The 18,815-nt window shown below is 35.8% G+C and overlaps 2 protein-coding genes across 3 annotated transcripts; both read left to right on the forward strand.

Moving 5' to 3' along the window:
* The first annotated feature begins 508 nt into the window (after positions 1 to 508).
* LOC100889466 (WSC domain-containing protein 2) lies at positions 509 to 6,779 on the forward strand. The gene is made up of 5 exons (XM_003726453.3): positions 509 to 724; positions 2,797 to 3,332; positions 3,768 to 3,929; positions 5,088 to 5,291; positions 6,081 to 6,779. Exons 2-5 carry the CDS (start codon positions 3,089 to 3,091, stop codon positions 6,434 to 6,436), a joined length of 966 nt encoding a protein of 321 aa, XP_003726501.1. The 5' UTR covers positions 509 to 724; positions 2,797 to 3,088; the 3' UTR covers positions 6,437 to 6,779.
* Positions 6,780 to 12,100: 5,321 nt separating this feature from the next.
* Positions 12,101 to 18,412, forward strand: LOC115926675 (actin-related protein 2/3 complex subunit 3-B-like). Of its 2 annotated transcripts, XM_030991728.1 has the most exons (6): positions 12,101 to 12,231; positions 13,295 to 13,394; positions 13,812 to 13,888; positions 14,569 to 14,637; positions 15,224 to 15,350; positions 15,987 to 18,412. In XM_030991728.1, the coding sequence occupies exons 1-6, from the start codon at positions 12,226 to 12,228 to the stop codon at positions 16,142 to 16,144; spliced, it is 537 nt and encodes a 178-aa protein (XP_030847588.1). In that variant the 5' UTR covers positions 12,101 to 12,225; the 3' UTR covers positions 16,145 to 18,412. The 2 variants fall into 2 exon arrangements, with proteins under 2 accessions (XP_030847588.1, XP_030847587.1); XM_030991727.1 differs by lacking the exon at positions 12,101 to 12,231 and having other exon boundaries at positions 13,262 to 13,394.
* The last annotated feature ends 403 nt before the right edge of the window (positions 18,413 to 18,815 follow it).

An 18,815-nucleotide genomic window follows, 5' to 3' on the forward strand; every position in this document is an offset into this window, starting at 1 on the left:
GCATTATGATGATTATTAAAAAAACAGCCGTGGTCATGGGATTCTTATTCATTTCTTCATGCATGCACACAATTGCAATGTGTGAAACATCTTCAATGTTCTCCATTTATATGACATTTATGCAATAGGGAGTAATGGCCACCCAAATAGTTTCAAATTTCAGGCGCCGGCTTTCATCCCCCCTTTCGTTGTTTTCATCATTCCTTTATGCTGAAAATGATGAGGTACTATACAATGTAATTCAATCAAAAATATGATGTCTTCTTTTAGAAATGCTATTTCTTCTTTTTGTTATTCTTCTTTTTTCTTCTTTTCGTTCTTCTTCTAAGTTCTTGTTCTTCTTGTTCTTGTTTTTGTTTTTGTTCTTGTTATTCATATTCTTGTATGTTTCTTGTTGTTCTTGTTCTTCTTCATCTTCTGCTTTTTCTTCTTCTTGTTCTTCTTAAATGTTCTTCTTTTTGTTCTTGCTCTTGTTATTTTTGTTCTTGTTATTCTTAATTTTTCTTGTTCTTGTTCAAATGTTCTTCTTCTCGATGTCTCCTTCTCGTCTGTTTTTCCCTTTTTGTTTGCCAGCTTGAAGACACATCTATTGTGAGACTTACTTGTGACGCGATGTAATCTGTGAAAACATTGTGATTTCTGCCGCTCAAAGTCAGATAATCAAAGATCAAAACGAGAGAAAGATCATCGGAAACTGCTCTAACTATCTAACCTCTGCTTACATGTAAGTGGGAAATAGAGTAAAAAACGTATATATGTTGAAAATACTGTTTTATCAATACAAAGTTGTAGGCACGTCTGAAATGGTGTTACTCATCCGTGCACTGAGCTCCTGCCGCGCCTCGCCCGCAGCCAGCGCCAGTACGCGTACGTGCCAGTGCAGTGAGTAGAAGAACGGGCGCTTGTTCAAGTTGTTGTTCAGAAACCTATCCAAATTAGACCCGTATCGCCGGCGTAGAAATACCCTACTAAAACATACCCAAAATGAAGTAAATATTCATTAAATGTTCAAACAGAGATCATGAATTAAAATTTGTTATGTTTATTACCTGTTTCATGTCAATTTTCTTGTTACTTTTGAGTATTTTTTGGGAAAACAATGATATTAGTAGACCTAGGCCTATACACTTTTTCACAGGTTTCACGGCAAACCGCTACACAATACAAGTGCATACCGATGGTGGGTTGTGGGCGGGTGCACGCCTGTGTGAACTTGTGAAGTTATCTACCATATAAATGTCTCGGATCCTCATTACGGTAGATAACTTCACACAGGCGCGCCTAGGACAGTCTTGCTAGCTAAGGAGGCGGGGGCCAAGCCAACGTGTCGCGAAGCACAGTGCGAGCCCTTCTTCTTCAAGATAATCTACCTCCTTCAATACTGAAGATTCTTGTAGATGCTGTATACTCTGCCTGATTGGGGTGTGCAGGTGGACCATTACACCGGGTTTCTTCTTCTTCTTCATCAGTAAATGCTACTTCATACAACAAAGATTACGCACTGCAGTGTGGTGTGTGCCATGTCCAAAATGTGTGTAGGCCTCAATCCAGGTGCAAAATATATATACAGTAGTGCAGTGGGTTCTTAACGGGTGAGGTCCAAGGGCAGAGCCCCAGGATGCTCTCAAGTTTTAGCATTTCAGAGCCTTCACAATAGCTGTCTTGAGTGATAGAAACACACACTATGATACAGAAACTTTCATTGATTGGGGTATTCATAACTTGTAGTTAAAGCTTTTACCAACCTTAAAATATAGTATTAGTAGGCAAGCTTTTGTCTACTCTTGTGAACTTTTTAAAGCCAAGTGATTATTCACACACTTTCTGTCTGCTGCCTCAAGATCACTGGGGCAAAGATAGGTCAGGGAGATAGATGACAATTAAAAGCCAGAGTACTTATTCAGGGAAGGACTAATCCTTTTCTTCCAGATGGTTTCTTTCACCTGTGTTGACCAGAATTGCTTTTCAAGCTCAATAATGTGGACATTATCCCATTGAATATTGAGTCCAGTATAAAGGGTGTGGTCTTTTATTGCTGAATGAGATGAAATGCTCAATCTTTTGTGCTCTTTTAAATTCGCTCCAGTAAACTCGGGCAATAGATACCAAAAAATTGTGTGAATAATCAAAAGTCAACTGGAGTGGACATAAGCTTGCCTAAAATGCCTACTAAATTTTAGGGTTGCTGGTATAAGCTTAAATTACATGACAGTGATGAAACACACAAAGTTTTGAGAAGCCTTGTTTAAGATCATCTTCAAGTCTACATTAAACCAATTCCTTATAGGTCCTACTAAGCTACAGTAATCAGTTAAAAGTGAAAATTACATTGTGACTATAAGTGAACTCAAAAATTCAATATTTGTAGGAAAAGAAAATATCCAAAGATCTTCGTAAAAATGTTGTACATCTGTTTTTCAGGAAACAGTAAAGTCATTGGAGGGAGGGGTAATCTGCAGGCCCCGATTTTAAAAAAAAAATCCAGATTTTATTTTTCCTGATTTAAAAAAAAAAAAAAAAAAAAATCCTGATTTTTTTTTTTTAGTGCTCACCATCAACCCTGAATCTGCCATGGCAGGCAAGCTATGGTCAAAAGTATATTCTTCAGCTTTCAGACCCATATCAATTTCAAGATAAAATGTCCAAATGTGTTAACTGAATAGTTTAAAAGATGTGTTTTAATGTCTAGAAGGCTTAAATTGAGTCATTTTGATATAAATTTGTTTGATAATAGAGCTTATCCATTACAAGTTCTGTATTGTATAATTTTGATTCCCTCTTTCTTCTATATTTCAGATGCAGCATCTTTTGGCCAAGTTTGAGTATTCTTTGATCAGACCGTTCAACGATGTTATGGAACGCCTCTCTGGCATAGGCCTGACCACCGATCTGTATCTATGAACACTGTCTACTAGGATATTTTCGTTTCTTATTTTATCACTTACCAATACCATCAAAAACAGGAATCTCGATCACGCCTGGAGCTCATAATCTTCCCAGACCTTCAAGAGTATAGGACTAATTTTCCTGTGGAAACTATATTGGAATTTTCCTTGGTGAATCTCCTCTCTTCCTTTGATTTGATGTCATGGCTGGGGCAAAGAACAAGCCAACCGGCCCCAGCAACTTTCTTTTGTGGTTACTCCATCGCATGTACACGGTAAGGATCACCATACTATGGGTCATGACCGTGCTTCTGGTGTGTGTGTTCCTGATCTGGGGCTACGTGGATCAGTTCTGTGAGCATTGTGTGGAGCTGGATAACCAGAAGCAAATGGCAGGAGGAGATGGGAGGATCCAGCAACGGGATCAGTGGCCGACAGCCAGCAGCAGTAAGTAGTTTTAATGATACAATTTAAAAAAGGAGAAAAACCTGCCCTTACTTTAATTCATTGCATGCGGTAACTGGGTGGCTCCTGTTTAAATCCCATCGGAACACGTTTATTCAGTAGCCAATGAGTTAAACAAAACTTAGATCTGTGATAACAAGCCGTATTATCGTATATAAGCCTGTTTTGCCACCAAGTTATTGAACAATTGAGCAATATCTGATTGGAGTTGTGAGTGATACACAAATATGAAATGAGTTTTGAAAGCTAATTTTGCCCCCCCCCCCCAAAAAAAAAAAAAAATTCCCTGTCAATAATAGTACTGGCAATTATTGTAGTTGTTACAATAAAAAATGAACTATCCTGTTGCAAATGTAGGTCCCCATGCTAAAAAGGTTATTGTTAGAAATCATTAACAATGCATTTATCCCTCTACAGACTCATGTATGACAGTGAATTTTGCCGAGGAGGGCAGTCAATCGCTTGTAGCATTGGCCAGTTATCCAGGCTCGGGCAACACCTGGCTGAGGCATCTATTGGAACACTCTACCGGCATTTATACAGGCAGTGTCTACATTGACAGGAGACTCAAAGAGGGCGGTATGTCATATGAAGAGATTTCATTGCCGCTTATTTAAATAGTTATTTTTTAAAATTATTTATTTGTAACTAAAATGGCACGTGTGGATGAACCAAAGAGTATATGCTTGCAACAGAGCTCTTACACATAAATACTATCTGTGTATTTTAAAGTATCAATAATGGCATTACACTTTTATTATTATTTTTTTTTAAATGCTGCATTTTAGTGAGTCGTATGTAAACAAGTGTTTAGTGGTAACCTCTCCAGAAACGCGACATGTGTACAGTGGCAACTCTTTCTGTTTCTCTTGGATGGCCATTCAAGAAAATTTTGAATGTATCTTCATTTATGCCTCTATATTATGTATTCTCTTGTATCTTATGAACTGATGGTTAGGGTAAAGAGAAGTCAGGTCTTGGTTTTCTTCTCCTTACATGTACATGTATCCTATATACAGTTTGGAGAACTGCAGTTGGTGCAGGTGTTGGTAGTACACATATATCAAAGAATAGGCGGGTTTACAGTGACATCACACAGTGGAATGTTTAAAGGGACTTGGTAACATTGTTCAGATGAGAGATAGTGGTGCTAAGATAGTGACTTCAATGCTAGATGTACAATTAAAGATAATCTGAAAATTTGAGTGAAAACGGACCATTATTCATGGTACAAATTGGGAAAAACTGATCTGATCGATTCCTTAATTCTCCCAACTATATTATTACAATTTAATTACATTTCAGGTGAATAGAAATCGTCACAAAGCAATAAAATGGCCCTACATTCCATTCCAGACATTAAAGTGTTAACAGATTTTTTATAGCCTGTTTTATGTCTTTTTTTCATGGAAAAACGGTTGGGAAAATTCAAAAATGGTTGTGAGAATTTACTGTTAATCACTGTTAGAGGGTGTCATACATCGACGCCTTCAAAGAAAACCTATATCTTTGTGGTTTCAGAATTTTTTCAGGATTTTTTGCATGTCAGAGGGTTAGTACAGTAGAAGGAATACATGTATAGGTAAGTAACATTTTATACAAAAATTAAGCAATTTTTTCATCAACCTTCAACAATGTTACCAAGTCACTTTAACGTGGAGGTCAAGTACATCATCATCTTTATTTCTACCATTAGACTTCACATGAACTCAATCATCTTCGTCCTTGTGATCCTAGGTTTCCGCGGAGAGAGTGTCAACTTTATGAAGAAGAGTGTCCTTGGTGTGAAGATGCACCGATGCAGTAAGAATGAGCTGGGAAAGTTTGAGGCACTTATCCTTCTTGTCAGGAACCCGTATCATGCGATGATTTCAGAATGGCATAGATACCACTCCACTGGACATGTGAACAAAGTTGATGAAGATACATTCCACACGAAAGGTGAGTACTCTGTCCTTTTAGAATCCCTTCACTGTCTTACTAAAAAGCAGCTTCTTACTGAGAGTAAGTTTTTTTTTTACTGTGACTAAATAGTATACAAATAATACACAGCAGTGAGGGCATTCATAGTAAGAATTACACACACAAGGTACCTCTGGAACAGTCTCACATGCTCAAGGCTGTTTGAACTGTTTCGAAGAGACAGATAGTGGGTAATTTTACTAATGCCAGAACATAATGATGTTTTATTTGTTTTTATGAAATGATGTTTTTTGTTATTTTATGAAATGATGTTTTATAATATGATTTTACTAATGACCGGTCGTTAGTAAAATTATGTGTTAGGCAAAATGAATGCCTGGTCACCTCTTAACCAATCATTTGATTAGGATCTGCTTCATCATCTTAAAATACATATGTACAATATAATTACCGTGCTATGATCTGAGAATGGCTTAGATACCACTCTACTGGCTATGTGAACAGAGCAGATGAAGACATAAACATTTTGATTTAATCACAACACCACCAACTACAGTGAAACATGCTTCAGCATCTACCTGTATAGAAAGATCATTTTCTGTTTCTCTTGAATAGTGTTTCTCAATGCAACGAGAAACATAAAGACCACCTGCCTGTAAATTCTACTTTCCTTGTCTCCCTTGAGCGATCTTATATACAGGTTTCACTGTAGTCGTAAGGATCTCTTACATTGATTTGATTGAGTGAATGTTACTATTCTCAGTGATGTATCATATTTTGTTCTCTCTTTCCTTTGTGTGTGTGTAGAATGGGAGGACTTTGTCGAAGAGGAAAGTAGCCATTGGGAAAGAATGATGCGCAACTGCTTAAAGGACTCTCTTAAAACCAAGGTCGTGTTCTACGAAAACCTTCAAACGAACCTAGAACTTGAGCTCGCAAATCTTCATCTATTCCTCAGGGTACCTATCGATATTGAAAGGTTAAAGTGCGTGAAGGGCAACTCCGAGGGGAAGTTTCACAGGGGGGCGGATCAAGAGTTTGACCCCTATACAGAAGAAATGGTTGCTAAAATCAACAAGAGGATCCTAAGTGCTGCTGTTGCACTCAAGGAGAGGGCAAATGTTAAATTTCCGGTGGATTATAGGAAATTACCCGGTTCATAGCACAGGTTTCTTGATGTGTAAAGGTGGATGCATGTTGAACTGTGGACCGCAAATTGTAGGTGCTATCTAATATTATCTACTTTAAGCTTTTGGATAATATGTTTTCTGCTACCAAATCCAAGATATTTCGTTCCTTAACTTAAAAAAAAAAAAAAGATATGGGAGCATGCGGCCTCACCCAGGCAGATGTTGAAACCCAGAATGCTTGGAGAAAAGCCATAAAGGAAATGGAACGTCATCCATCCCACAACTTGATGACTATGATGTCACTGACTTCATCACAGTTTTCAGTGTACCTGATGATTCTGTGAAGTTGACATAACCTCTATGGCTTGAATGAGAACGAATAAAAAAGAAAATGTTATATGTGATGATGTTGAATATTGATAATTTTTTTCCTTATTCTTGGAAACGTATGGGACAGCAAATGACCAAATACCTTTCGCCTTCCCCTCCATAAATCTTAGTTGCATAAATTCAGAGGATAAAACACGATGGATCATAATCTGTGTATTTGTTTAATGTTAATCTTTGTTCAGGAGGTCAAAGTTCAACATTAGTCTCATTCATTTTGATATCCTTTCATACGGTTACAGACAACGAATATTAGCTGGTGTAGAATGTATATTAAAAGGTTCATATTAACAAGAAGTTAATGCACTGTATATCAGCACTCCATACAAGCAAGCAAGACGTTGTTTCTTTTGTTGTTATCAAAGGCCTCTCGCAAATTGGCAACTTGCAAATTGGCAACTCAGATGCTCAGTACTTGTGTGAATATTTACAGGGCCTTGCATATTTTTTTGTTATTGAATATATGGTTACAGTAGAGTGTATTGATTAAGTCAGTGGGGCCAAACGTAGAAGGATGCCAAACAAGAAATGGCCAACTCATTATTTTAATGAACACTCTAAATATCAGAATTATGGTCATTTATGATATCTAAACGGGGTTTTTAATTGTGACAGCACTTAAAGAATGCCATTTACACCCATATTTTCTTATGTTCTTCCTCAACTTTTTTCCCAAATTCAGTTTATTCATTACGAATAGAACATAATATTTTCTTGTTACAAACATTCCAAGAAAATTAATCGACCTCTCAAAGTACAGTATTATTTTACACCAATTGTTAGATAGATCCCATTGTGATTTTCTGTAAAGATTGCAGGCATATTCTTGTTTTCATAAGAGTGGAATACGTAGTTAGTCGAGGGGGGGGGGGCGGAAGGAATAACTTTATCAGAAGTTTCTAGAACAATTTCCCTTAAGCACCTCCCATTAAACAATACATAAATTTGTGTCCAGATGTACAACTTGTTGGTTCGTTCGTGTCTCCTTAGATCAAGATTAATGTAATCTTGATCTTCGGAGTAGTTGCTACAACCGGCCGTGTCAGACACATTGCCCCGGGGTGCGAGATAGGACTCTTGTAGCATGCCCCCATTTAAAACAATTATACAATTACAGTTAACATTACATTTAATTAATAGTATGAAACTATTAAGATTATTCTCATGTTACGGGAAAAAATATTGCATATATATATATATATATATTATGAATCAATTGATTTGGTCGATCCAGTTCGATGGCACAAACACGGCACTACTGGACAGAGATCCTAATAATTACAGAGCTTGGTCTTGTTGGTAGAATTATATGTTAATAAGCTTCTTCTATATGTGCAGCAGTTTCGTAGTACTACATTTACTTATTGTGTATGTTTGTGTGTGATGTCTTTTGTTCAATTGAGTGCATGTGTGTATGAATAATGAATTTTGTTATTTATTTCATTTTCATGTTCAGTGTTCCTATCATTTGACATTCTATACAAAGTCAGCAAACCAAATAACTAGAATAAACCATATGACTATTTTCAAAGGCACTCATTGCAGTGAGTGGAGAGAAAAATAATCACTACACATCTCTTTATGTACCTTCATGTAAATGTTTAAAACACTTTTATGCCTCCGCCCACCAAAGGTAAGAAACATTATGTTTACGGATTGTCCGTATGTGCGTGTGTGTGTCCGCCTGCTTTCTGGTTAATGCAATATCTCAAGAACCACTTGAGATATGAACTTCAAACTTGACGATAGTACTGGTATGTATCATCATGGGAAGAGTAACTAGATTAAAGATTGTATCATCAACATAGGAAGATAATCCATTTGGGTTCAAAGTTCAAAGGTTACAGAGGTCAATTTAAGAAATGACATGCTTTAGCGTTGCTATTGCGATATCTCAAGAACCATTGTGATATGTCACTAATAATTCCAACCATTTTGTATACTGGATTTAGGACGAAGACATAGGAGATGCAGTCGCATTTGTCTTGTTTTATTATGCAATCATTATTTTTTCCTTTATGTAATCAACATTATTGTTATCATTCAGATTTGCGTTTGTGGTAGTGGTGTCTAGTTGTTTTATCTGTATTTGTATATGTACAAATTGAAATGCCTTGCAATATTGTGAATTCCTTTTTTTTTCTGTCTGTCTCAAACAAAGTCAAGTAGCCTTTGGGCTTAGCTTAAGAAAAGCATGAAGTACAAGGGCTTATTTTGCAATTATTATTCTTTCACAGATTAGTTCTTATTACATGTATCAGTAAATTTGTACACTTTACTTTTCATGTAGAAAGACATGAATGATTTAATGAATATGAGTAATACCCGGTTTATTTATATAGCACTTAATACATCTATGATGTCTTAAAGCACTTTACAGATACACTATTACTCTTGTAGTGCACCTTCTCTACTTCATGGAGAGCATTTGAACTAACGCTTCATTGATGTATTTTTCATAAAACTTTTTTATTAAAATGGGCCATGGACATCAAGTTCTGGTTTGCCTGCACACAAATTATGCACATTCTCTACTCCCTGGGGAGCATTCTAAGCAGGCACCTTTAATACAACCACTCACAATGCTGAACAAACAGCAATGACTGTTAATATGCACCACTTTGTATGATTATGCCCATGTGTGGGGACAAGAAATAGTATTGTCATCTGTTTTGTTTATTAAAAAATGATATGATCTGAAATGTGAATATATACATGTATATACAGAAGAGATCAATATATTTGATATTTTGAAATATCACTGAATATATGTAATGAGAGATGGAAAGATACTTTTTTAGGTAATGATTCCGAAATGTGAATATGTGAAAAGGATGGAAACGTGTAAATCAACTCAAAATCACCTTCTCGTTCTTTGCATTTTATCCTGACTGAAAGGCTGATGATATGTGCTGTAAACACATTAAAATTTATTTTGTCATGTACTAACCTGTAACTAAATATGTACAGTTAATTTGGGGTCTACTCTATTATATGGAGGATATATAATATAAGAACTAATTAATCAGAAGTTTTCAATTATTCTGTTTGTAACATTCATGGTCGAGCTAAAAATATTCATTTGTGACTGTGAGCTAGTGGATTTAAACTTTATTATCTTATGTTTCCACTTCTCTACTAATGGTTGAAATTAATTCATGAGAATTTATTCAACTGCCTAATATTTTTACTAATCTATCTTTAATATTTAGAACTTTTTATGCATGTATTGCCTTATTAATATTAAAGGCACTTTTTATTCCATTAACAAATTGGGTACATAAATTGGACAGACAAGCTGGACTAATAAATTATGTTATCAGTTGATGTTGTTTCTGTTGAAGTAAGTCATGAGGTAGGGTTCATGTAATGAAGTTTTTGTTTTATAACTGAATTTATTGAGGAAAATCCCAGTTAGTATTTCCTTTACATTGGTGTATCATTTTATTGAAATGTTTGAAATACATGTACTTCTTTTACATGTATGTGTATTGTAATCAGTAAAAAGGAATTTACAAAAATATTCAAATCCAACATTTTCAATAGAATTTTAATTTAAAGAAATTTTGGAAGTGTCTCTTGTGGATAAAATGATAAAGTTTGAACTTACACTATTTCTAAAGAAACAGAACCAAACTATTTTATTTTAGTAGTCTTTATTGTATTTAACTTGTTTTTTTTATAGTAGTTATGAGGGTGGGTTTATCTAGTATTGTGCTCATCGTTAAACCTCAGAAATGGAATTTAAAAGCTTAGGGGCATTTTGTTTTTTTTCTGTGCTTTATAATTTTAACATGCAGTATTACCTAAAAATTGTACATGTATTATCTTTCATGTACTATCGTGTCACACCTTGCTAAACGTGCTGAACAATGAATAAAGATTCATCATCAACTGGAGTATTGTTTCATGTTTTCTTGTTTTTAATGATGGAATCAGCGTTTTGTGAGTCCTTTCATTGAGGGGGCACTGAACAGATGGGGGGGGGGGGGTCTGACTCTGAAAATGAAAAGCAAATTAAAAAGGTTACTGATTTAGGGGGTGGGGATGCAGGAGGTTGTCCAGGCGATTCCTAGTCTCGTCTCTTTCCCTTTCTTGTTGTTTTTGCTTTTGCTTTATTTTTGTTTTTCACCACTTGATTGGAAGGCATGTGACCCAACTACAATGTATACCCTCGAACCCCCAGAAGCCCCGCTACTGGATGGAATCTTTTGATTTAAAAAGAAAATATACAGCCATAGTCTTTTGTCTTGGACACAATTTTGTCCATTGGAAAATTGACCTAAATTATCAAGGGCCGCCCGACACCCCACCCTGTCTGAAATTCTTGTAATTTTTGTAATTTCTTTTTTTGTATCCCTTTGTCATTTAAAAAAAACATTTTTTTTGTATATGTGTTTTAATGCCCAACCATATTCCTTTCTGACACAGTTTGTGCATTAGTTAGATGGGGGTGAGATCGACCCCACTTTGGAGTCTATTGAGGGAGAGGGGGCTCAGGGACCACCACAAATACAGAGAAGAGGCAGGGAACAGTGCCCCACTTTTTTTAAGTATCCCAAAAGTGCCTCTAATTACATAAGAAAAGTGCCCCTTTCACTTAAATCCCCCCTTTTCTTTCAAATAGGTGCCCATTTCACAATCTTATCAGTGCCTCTAATTATACCACCTCCGATCAGTGCCGTTATTAAAATCTGAGAGGTGTTATACTTTGATAACGGTGCTGTTTTTCCTTTGTATGGAGGGCCCCTTCCCCTTCTAATAAGTGCCCCCTTTCAACTCAGTGTCCCTTTTGATTTGACACGTGCCCCCTTTTCTTTCAAATGAGTGTCCCTTTTCCTTCGAGCACCCCTTTAATTTCCTTTTCAATAAGAACCCGACCCCTTCCCCTTCTCATAAATGCCCCTATTAAAATCTGAGAAAATGTATCTTATTAAAGGTCTTTTCAGTCTCTCATGATTAGATTGGGGTTCTCCTCTTTATAGGATGTTATTTTTCGCACTATATGTGACCTAGCTTACAAATTAAACTTTTCTGACTATAGCTCGCTTCAGCTTCATACCCAACTGGAAAGTAAAAGAGAAAAACAATGTAGGGGTATAAACCAATTTCTGCAAATCGTACATTTTCGCTTTGAGGTTTCCTCCTTTTTTAGTGTGGTGATTTTGCTCTTGGTGTCCACTTTTGAAGACAACAAAAACAACAATTTTTTTGCGAGCGCGAGCAGTTGAGAATCCCACCTGCGCTATACTCTAGGTACCACATAACCCACTGCAGTTAGTTTAGCATTGATAAACTAGCGCCGTGTGTCGCGCGGCGCGTGCGGAAGTAATTTGCACACACGGAAGTACCGACTCTCCCTCCCTCCATTCCCTCGAAGAGAGACTTCATTTCTAACTTTCCTACCGTTAATCATCACAGTATTTAGTGACAAGATGCCGGTAAGTGTTATTCAAGACAATTCAAACATTTTATTCTTATTTATTGCCCATGTTTTAGATGTTTAAAGCCTGAAATAGGCGTCTATATTGTGGCGAGATGGGTGTTCAGTCGCACTCGTAGAGTTTCGTGTAGTGTTGAGAATGAGAGATGATATTTATGATGCGATGAGGAAGAGAAGCCAGGAGGAGGAGGAGGATCGAGAAGGAGAACATGACGAAGATAAAAGAGAAGGAAGAGGAGGAGGAGGAGAAGAGGGAGATAAAAAATGTAAAGAAGAAGAAGATGAAGAACAAACATGAGAAGAAGAATAAAAGAAGAGCTTCAGAAGAAGAAGAAGAAGAGGAAGAAGAAGCAGAAAAGAAGAGGAACTTGGAAGAATGGTGAGGAGAAGGAGAAAAAGACAAATGAAAAAATAATCCTGCATGGAGTCTCAACTCTCAACTCTAGTTGTAACTGAATTTTAATCAAACATCAATTAATCTTTCTGGAAATTCAGCTTCAGATTACATGTGAAATATATAGTTTTGTGTATCTTTCTGTCACAGTTGAATTACCCTCGAGAGAGAAATTGGCATCATGACATTTTAATGTGATACTGTGATACTGCAGGGCGTGTACATTTAACTCAGTGTTTATTAATTATTGCAGTATTTACCAAATTTGGTTTTCCCTTTGGCCAATATATTACTATAAACGGCAGTATAAATACAAGTATCTTGATTCTTCCAATTAACATTAAAAATATATTTCATTTGTGACGGCCTTAATTCCATTTCTGTTAACCTATTTATTTTCCCCAATTGTATTTCAATTCTGTAATATTGAAAAGCATTTTGTTATTTTATGTTATTTGTATGTTATTTATACAATTTCATGCCAGTGGGAGACGTTTTTAAAATGTAGTTTTTTCTTCTTCTCAATTCGGATAACAAGATACATGTGAATATGAATATGACTCGCTTGTACATGTACAGTACCTGTATTTTGTATTTGTGTTTTCAAATAACTTCAATGATTAGGTCAATGTTCATGATATCCATGCAAATGATTTGTCAAATCCAGGCCTATCACTCACAGTTTACTGATGCCCAGCTAAAGATAGGGAACCTGGCCCTTCTGCCTCTAAGGACCAAGTTTAGAGGACCAGCGCCAACTAACAGTAGTAAGTTAAAAATGATACTAAAAACCATATCTGATCAAAATACAATTTTATATCATGGAAATCTGAATGAACATAAGAATAAGATGCATTTTTTTTTTGATAGAAATTTTCTCTTTCAGTATTGCATAACAGCAAATGCAAGCCCCTTTGTGGGTGGAACTTACTCCCTTCCTTTCTTTGTGAGAGTTATAGTCTAGAACATTTTTAATTGTGCCTCAAAACTTGCCTGTTTCCGCAAATGTACTTTTAATGACTTGAATTAGAGGAGCCTGCGCCTTTGAATTTTAACAACAACAAAAAATAACTATGGCCCATATATAAATGCTGTGAATCATTATCCTCGCAGTATTGTGTGATTGTTGCTCTCTCTGATCTTAATTTGACAATAAACTGCTGATGTTTTTTTTTTCTTCTAAGGTGATGATAGTGACATCATTGATGAAGCCCTGACCTATTTCAAGGCAAATGTTTTCTTCAAAAACTTTGAAATCAAGGTAAGCTAAATCAATCAATAAATCAATCAGTCAATCAATTGATCAATAAATTCACCTTCAATCAATCAATTAATAAATGGATAGGTAGATAACTAAAAACTCCATACTCTAAAGTCTGAATGTAACTAGAATAAAACATACCGGTAACAATATGCACCTGTTAAACTGTGCAACAATAACAAAATTCTTTTTCATTTGATAGAATTTAATTAATTAAAGTTAGTTTCCTCACTGAAAATTGATCATGGATGCATTGTTTTTTTTTATGTCATATTTTAAAAACAAGAATGGAATCCTAAGGACCTTGCTAATGTCGTTTTACTTTTTTTCAGGGATGAGATTCCTACGCCAATTCCTTTGAGATTAAAAAAAGAAAAAAAAAAAGATGTTTAAAAAAAGAAAAAGGTAAATCTTATCTGAACAAAGATGGGGTAGTAACAATTATTTCTGAAATTTAGAATTTAAATGCAAGGAAAACGTGTCCTTTTACGTAAATATATTCTTAAGCTTTCTGCAGAAAGGGGGCGCTGCCACCAGATCCCCATCAAATCTTCCTCAATTTGGGAATTTCTCTGTCTCATCCCTGTATTTCCTCATGCTCATTTTGTTACATCTCAGCTAAGACAGTTTTTTTTTCAGAGCTGAAGATAATATGGTTTGATTTAATTGTATTTTGACAGAGTGATGCTGACAGGGTACTGATCTACATCACATTGTACATCACAGAATGTCTTAAGAAGATGCAAAAGGTAAGTTGAAACTCCCAATGAAGTCTTTCCCCTCACCCTGTGTTCACATTACTGTGTTCAGACTACTGGAATTCATTGTATAGGTGTACGATTCTTGTATAACAATACAATAATTAATTGCATTTTGCCTGGTCTGAACGTTGTAGAAACGTATAGTAAAACTCATGTTTGAGTATCGTTTCAAATGGAAACTCGATAGAGAATCAGGGGCCCATTGTAGTCTGAATGTTTTATCGTATGGAAAAACATATAATTGGGTGGGGCTTCTTCTTGAATGCAACACTGATGGTTGGCCAGCTGTCATGTCAATTGACCACTTTAGTATTTGTTTCTTTAATTTGATGCTGTTTTCTACACACCTTTTGCTCTACACTGTTTCTTCATATGAGCTTTGTATGAATTTCCTATGGTCTGTAAAGTCTTTCCCTGAGTTGAAGTTTTGTTATTATCATTGATGAAGTGGTTGTTATTGAAACATAGAACATACATCAATCATCTTTCTGTCATTTGTTGGTAAAGCACATTTTACTGTAATCTATATGCTGTCTCACTCTGTTTATCATTCTCTCAACTTTTCCCTCACCAGTGTGCCTCTAGGAATGAGGCTCAGAAGGAGATGACCTCTCTGGCCATCGCTAAGTTCAGCATACCAGGTGAAGCAGGCTTTCCTCTCAATGCCATCTACCTAAAACCAACCAATAGGGCAGAAGAAGGTATGTAGTGAAACCTGTGTATAAAGACTTGATGGTGACCAGAAAAGTGGTCTCTATATGAGCAGGTGGTCTTTATGACCAGGATTCCTTTTGATGAACAGTGAAAATCACTGTTTAAAGGAAACAAATTGTGTTTTTTATTGACAGGTGGTCTTTATGTAGTGGTGGTTGCTAAAGCGGGTTTACATATGTTACCAACACCCCTCTCCCCCACAAAAGAGTCGGAGGGGAAAGGGGGGGGGGGGGGAGTTGTTCAGTGGGGGAGAGGTGAGTAGTTGCCTTGGAGAAATTGCCATTCTGGTAGTTGTCCAAATATGGCCTAGGATATTTGAGGTTGCCTAAATGAAAAGAAAGTGAGATAAAGATTCTGAAAGTCATACTGCACACAGTAATGTGTATAATTATATGACTACATGCACATGTGTCATGAAGAGTTGGTCCACACTTTCCAGCCATTTCTAATCATATTTCAAATATAATGACATTTGAATAGCATTCCTTTTCAATGGGACATTAGATGTTATAATACGCTTTCAAGCAAACATAAAAATAATGAGAAAGTCAGCAAATTATCTGTCACCTGATGATAACTCGACCTCCTCTTAAATTTCCTTTTTCCCCCTTTCACATCCTCAGACCAAATGAGGGCGTACGTACAGCAGATTAGGCAGGAGACGGGCCAGCGCCTGGTAGACAAGGTGCTTGATCCAGCCACGAGCAGACCTAGCAAGTTCTGGATGTGCTTTACCAAGAGAAAATTCATGGACCGAAGCCTCTCTGGCCCAGGACAATGAGCAAAAATAGATATAATAGGGCAATTCCAAGGTATTTTGTCCCATGCAATACCGACCACATCTAAGATTTCGGTATCTGATGACCATATCGAGCTGATAGCCATATAAGAGCTTGAATCAGACAAAACATCAAATAAAATGATGTTTAAATGTTGATTGATGTTCACAATTCCATATTACAATTCTGTAATATTTGGTAACATGTGGGACATACCTTGGACTTGTTCTAAACAGCTTATTAATGAGAGACACGCACAGTGCACACACACAAGCACGAGATCAACTCTATATTGGTGAGGAAAAAAAGTATGTTTTGGTAACATATGCTAACCTTCAAATTATTAAAATAATTGATTAAGGGGTTATTATGTACAATTCTGTAGTTATTGTGGTTACCAATTAGTGATACCTAATAGTCATACCAAGTAATTTTGTTGTCTTTGTGACGGTATATAAATAGAAATTAGGCATATGAGGTTTGGAACATAGAGCCTTCCCATTTGACATGCACCTAGAATTAAGAAAAGTTATTTACGGTATCGGCGAGAAGTGGAGCCAAGTTTAAATATTTACTGTGTAATTAAAGTGCTACTTAAAAATTGTTACAAGCAGGAAATGGGGAAGAACAAATATATAACGATGCAGTAGTCCTGCATCTCGTGATATCAACTTTTATGTCAGAAATCTACATTCCCTTTAAATTTAGGTGTGCACTTTGTATGTCTCTAAAAATTAAGCTATATTACATCATTTTATATTGTCATCTTCCTTCATGTATTATTATTAAATAGACATTTTTTATTGCAGAAAAATAACCAAGATAGATAGCTAGTTTTGTTATTTTTTTGCGTCATATGGTATTAGAAAATTTTATTTTCTAGAAAACATGATAATCCAATGCAATTGACACTCATGCAAAACTTGGGAGATGTGGAACAGTGTCTATTAGGACTAGTTAGATAGTTAAATATAATCAAAATAAATACATGGAAATCCCAGTACAACAATATGTTTTACATGGTTCCATAGATTTTTCTTTTGAAATGGTCAGTAAGCATTACATTTGGCATATAAATTGCGGATATTAGAACTTAAAAGATGAAAGAAATCGAAGAATGAAATGTGTCATATGAATATTATTTTGTCTAACTATAAGCATATGTGTATATTATTTGATGATGCATTTGCTGGTAATCACAATGTATAATAAAAAAAAGCTTTTTTATGATGTGCAACAGTTCATATATATATATATACACACAAATTACTCCCCAATAAATCTGTAATTACTTCCTTTTCTTGCTATCATTAATATTTCCCTAATGTCATTCCAGTTATTTATGATTCTTTAACAAAAATTGCATATGGATCTAGGATGTTTCTGTCTGCTCACATTTTGTCACAAAATTAGTTACAGTTTTCAAAACTGTAACTTATTTTGTAATAAACTTATATAGACTCAAATAGGAATGCTTTAACCAAGTAATGAAAGATTATCTGTATTGTAGTCAATATTTTCATGATTCATCCATGTTTATTGGCGGTGTTTGACACTGTAGAGACAACACTTTGACGAAATTTTCGTAATTTCTTGTCGTCCAAAAGCATTGTCATCCATTAGGAAGAAGGAGGCCCCTAATTTCTTTTGGAAATTAAATTTAATTAAGTAGTTGGCATAAAATGTGTTTCTTCATAGTGTAGTCAATATTGTTACATTCTTGAGCAAGCAGTCTCATTATAATATAGTTAAAGATTAATTACTTGTTTGTATTGTTACCCGAGCCGAGGGAGAAAGTTGTTCTGAACTACTTCTTTGCACAGAGATCTCTCCATATGTCAGTGATAACTTACTTTTCAAAATTGTATTTATATTAATCTCAAATTGGTTTTAATGAAAGGAGAAATAAAGCACCAATAAAGTATATGTAAAGTACACACTCCTAAAGTAGACACCTGCTTTTATTATCTTGACCCCTCTATAAAATCTTGTCGAATTGAGGTGAAAAGTGTCCCTTTAAAGCTGTGTTTATCGGCATTATATTTATCATCATAGTCGGAATGGTAGTCATATCTATTTCTATGGAAGTAAAAGAAATATTGTCCTTTTCATTATTGCTGTAGTTATAAGAAGAAGAAAGAAAAAAAGAATATATGTATCATGATTATAATGATAATGATAAGGATGCTGGATATATATGTCACTGCATTGTAGATTTTCTTAAAATATTGCAAATTAAATGTACACTATTGTACTGATAGCTCTGTGAACATGTGGATGATTTGTCTTACAAAGGAAGAGTGTATGGGAGGGTAAGGTGTAGTCGGAGAGAGAGAGAGAGAGAGAGAGAGAGAGGAGAGGGAAAGAATGGAAGGAGTAGCTGGGAGAGAAGGGATATCTATCGGGCAGTCGAGATGGGGGTATAGCAGGGAGAAAATGAGGAGAAGGAGGTGTTAGAGAGAGAAGGGGAGGGGTGTCTGGGAGATATTTAGGGAGGGGGGGGGGATAGTAAAATCAGCTGGCGACGCTATAGTCTGTATAAAATGAAGGGATACAGAGAAGGGTTAACAGGGAGAGAGAAACGTTGTAAGGGAGGTCGAGACTCGAGAGACTAGTAGTGAGTTTCTGGAAATTTAGGGGCTAGTTTAGTAGCGTCTATATGAGAAGAATTTG

The sequence above is a fragment of the Strongylocentrotus purpuratus genome, unplaced genomic scaffold (genome assembly GCF_000002235.5).
Source record: "Strongylocentrotus purpuratus isolate Spur 01 unplaced genomic scaffold, Spur_5.0 spur5_scaffold_2, whole genome shotgun sequence".
Lineage (NCBI taxonomy): Eukaryota > Metazoa > Echinodermata > Echinoidea > Camarodonta > Strongylocentrotidae > Strongylocentrotus > Strongylocentrotus purpuratus.

Excerpts from the sequence above, each read along its gene's own strand:
- LOC100889466 (XM_003726453.3), top strand. The coding sequence starts at position 3,089 with ATGGCTGGGGCAAAGAACAAGCCAACCGGCCCCAGCAACTTTCTTTTG. Across the intron at positions 3,333-3,767 it reads GTGGCCGACAGCCAGCAGCA|ACTCATGTATGACAGTGAAT; the intron begins GTAAGTAGTTTT and ends ATCCCTCTACAG. Across the intron at positions 3,930-5,087 it reads CAGGAGACTCAAAGAGGGCG|GTTTCCGCGGAGAGAGTGTC; the intron begins GTATGTCATATG and ends TTGTGATCCTAG.
- LOC115926675 (XM_030991727.1), top strand. The coding sequence starts at position 13,262 with ATGATATCCATGCAAATGATTTGTCAAATCCAGGCCTATCACTCACAG. Across the intron at positions 13,395-13,811 it reads ACCAGCGCCAACTAACAGTA|GTGATGATAGTGACATCATT; the intron begins GTAAGTTAAAAA and ends TTTTCTTCTAAG. Across the intron at positions 13,889-14,568 it reads TCAAAAACTTTGAAATCAAG|AGTGATGCTGACAGGGTACT; the intron begins GTAAGCTAAATC and ends GTATTTTGACAG.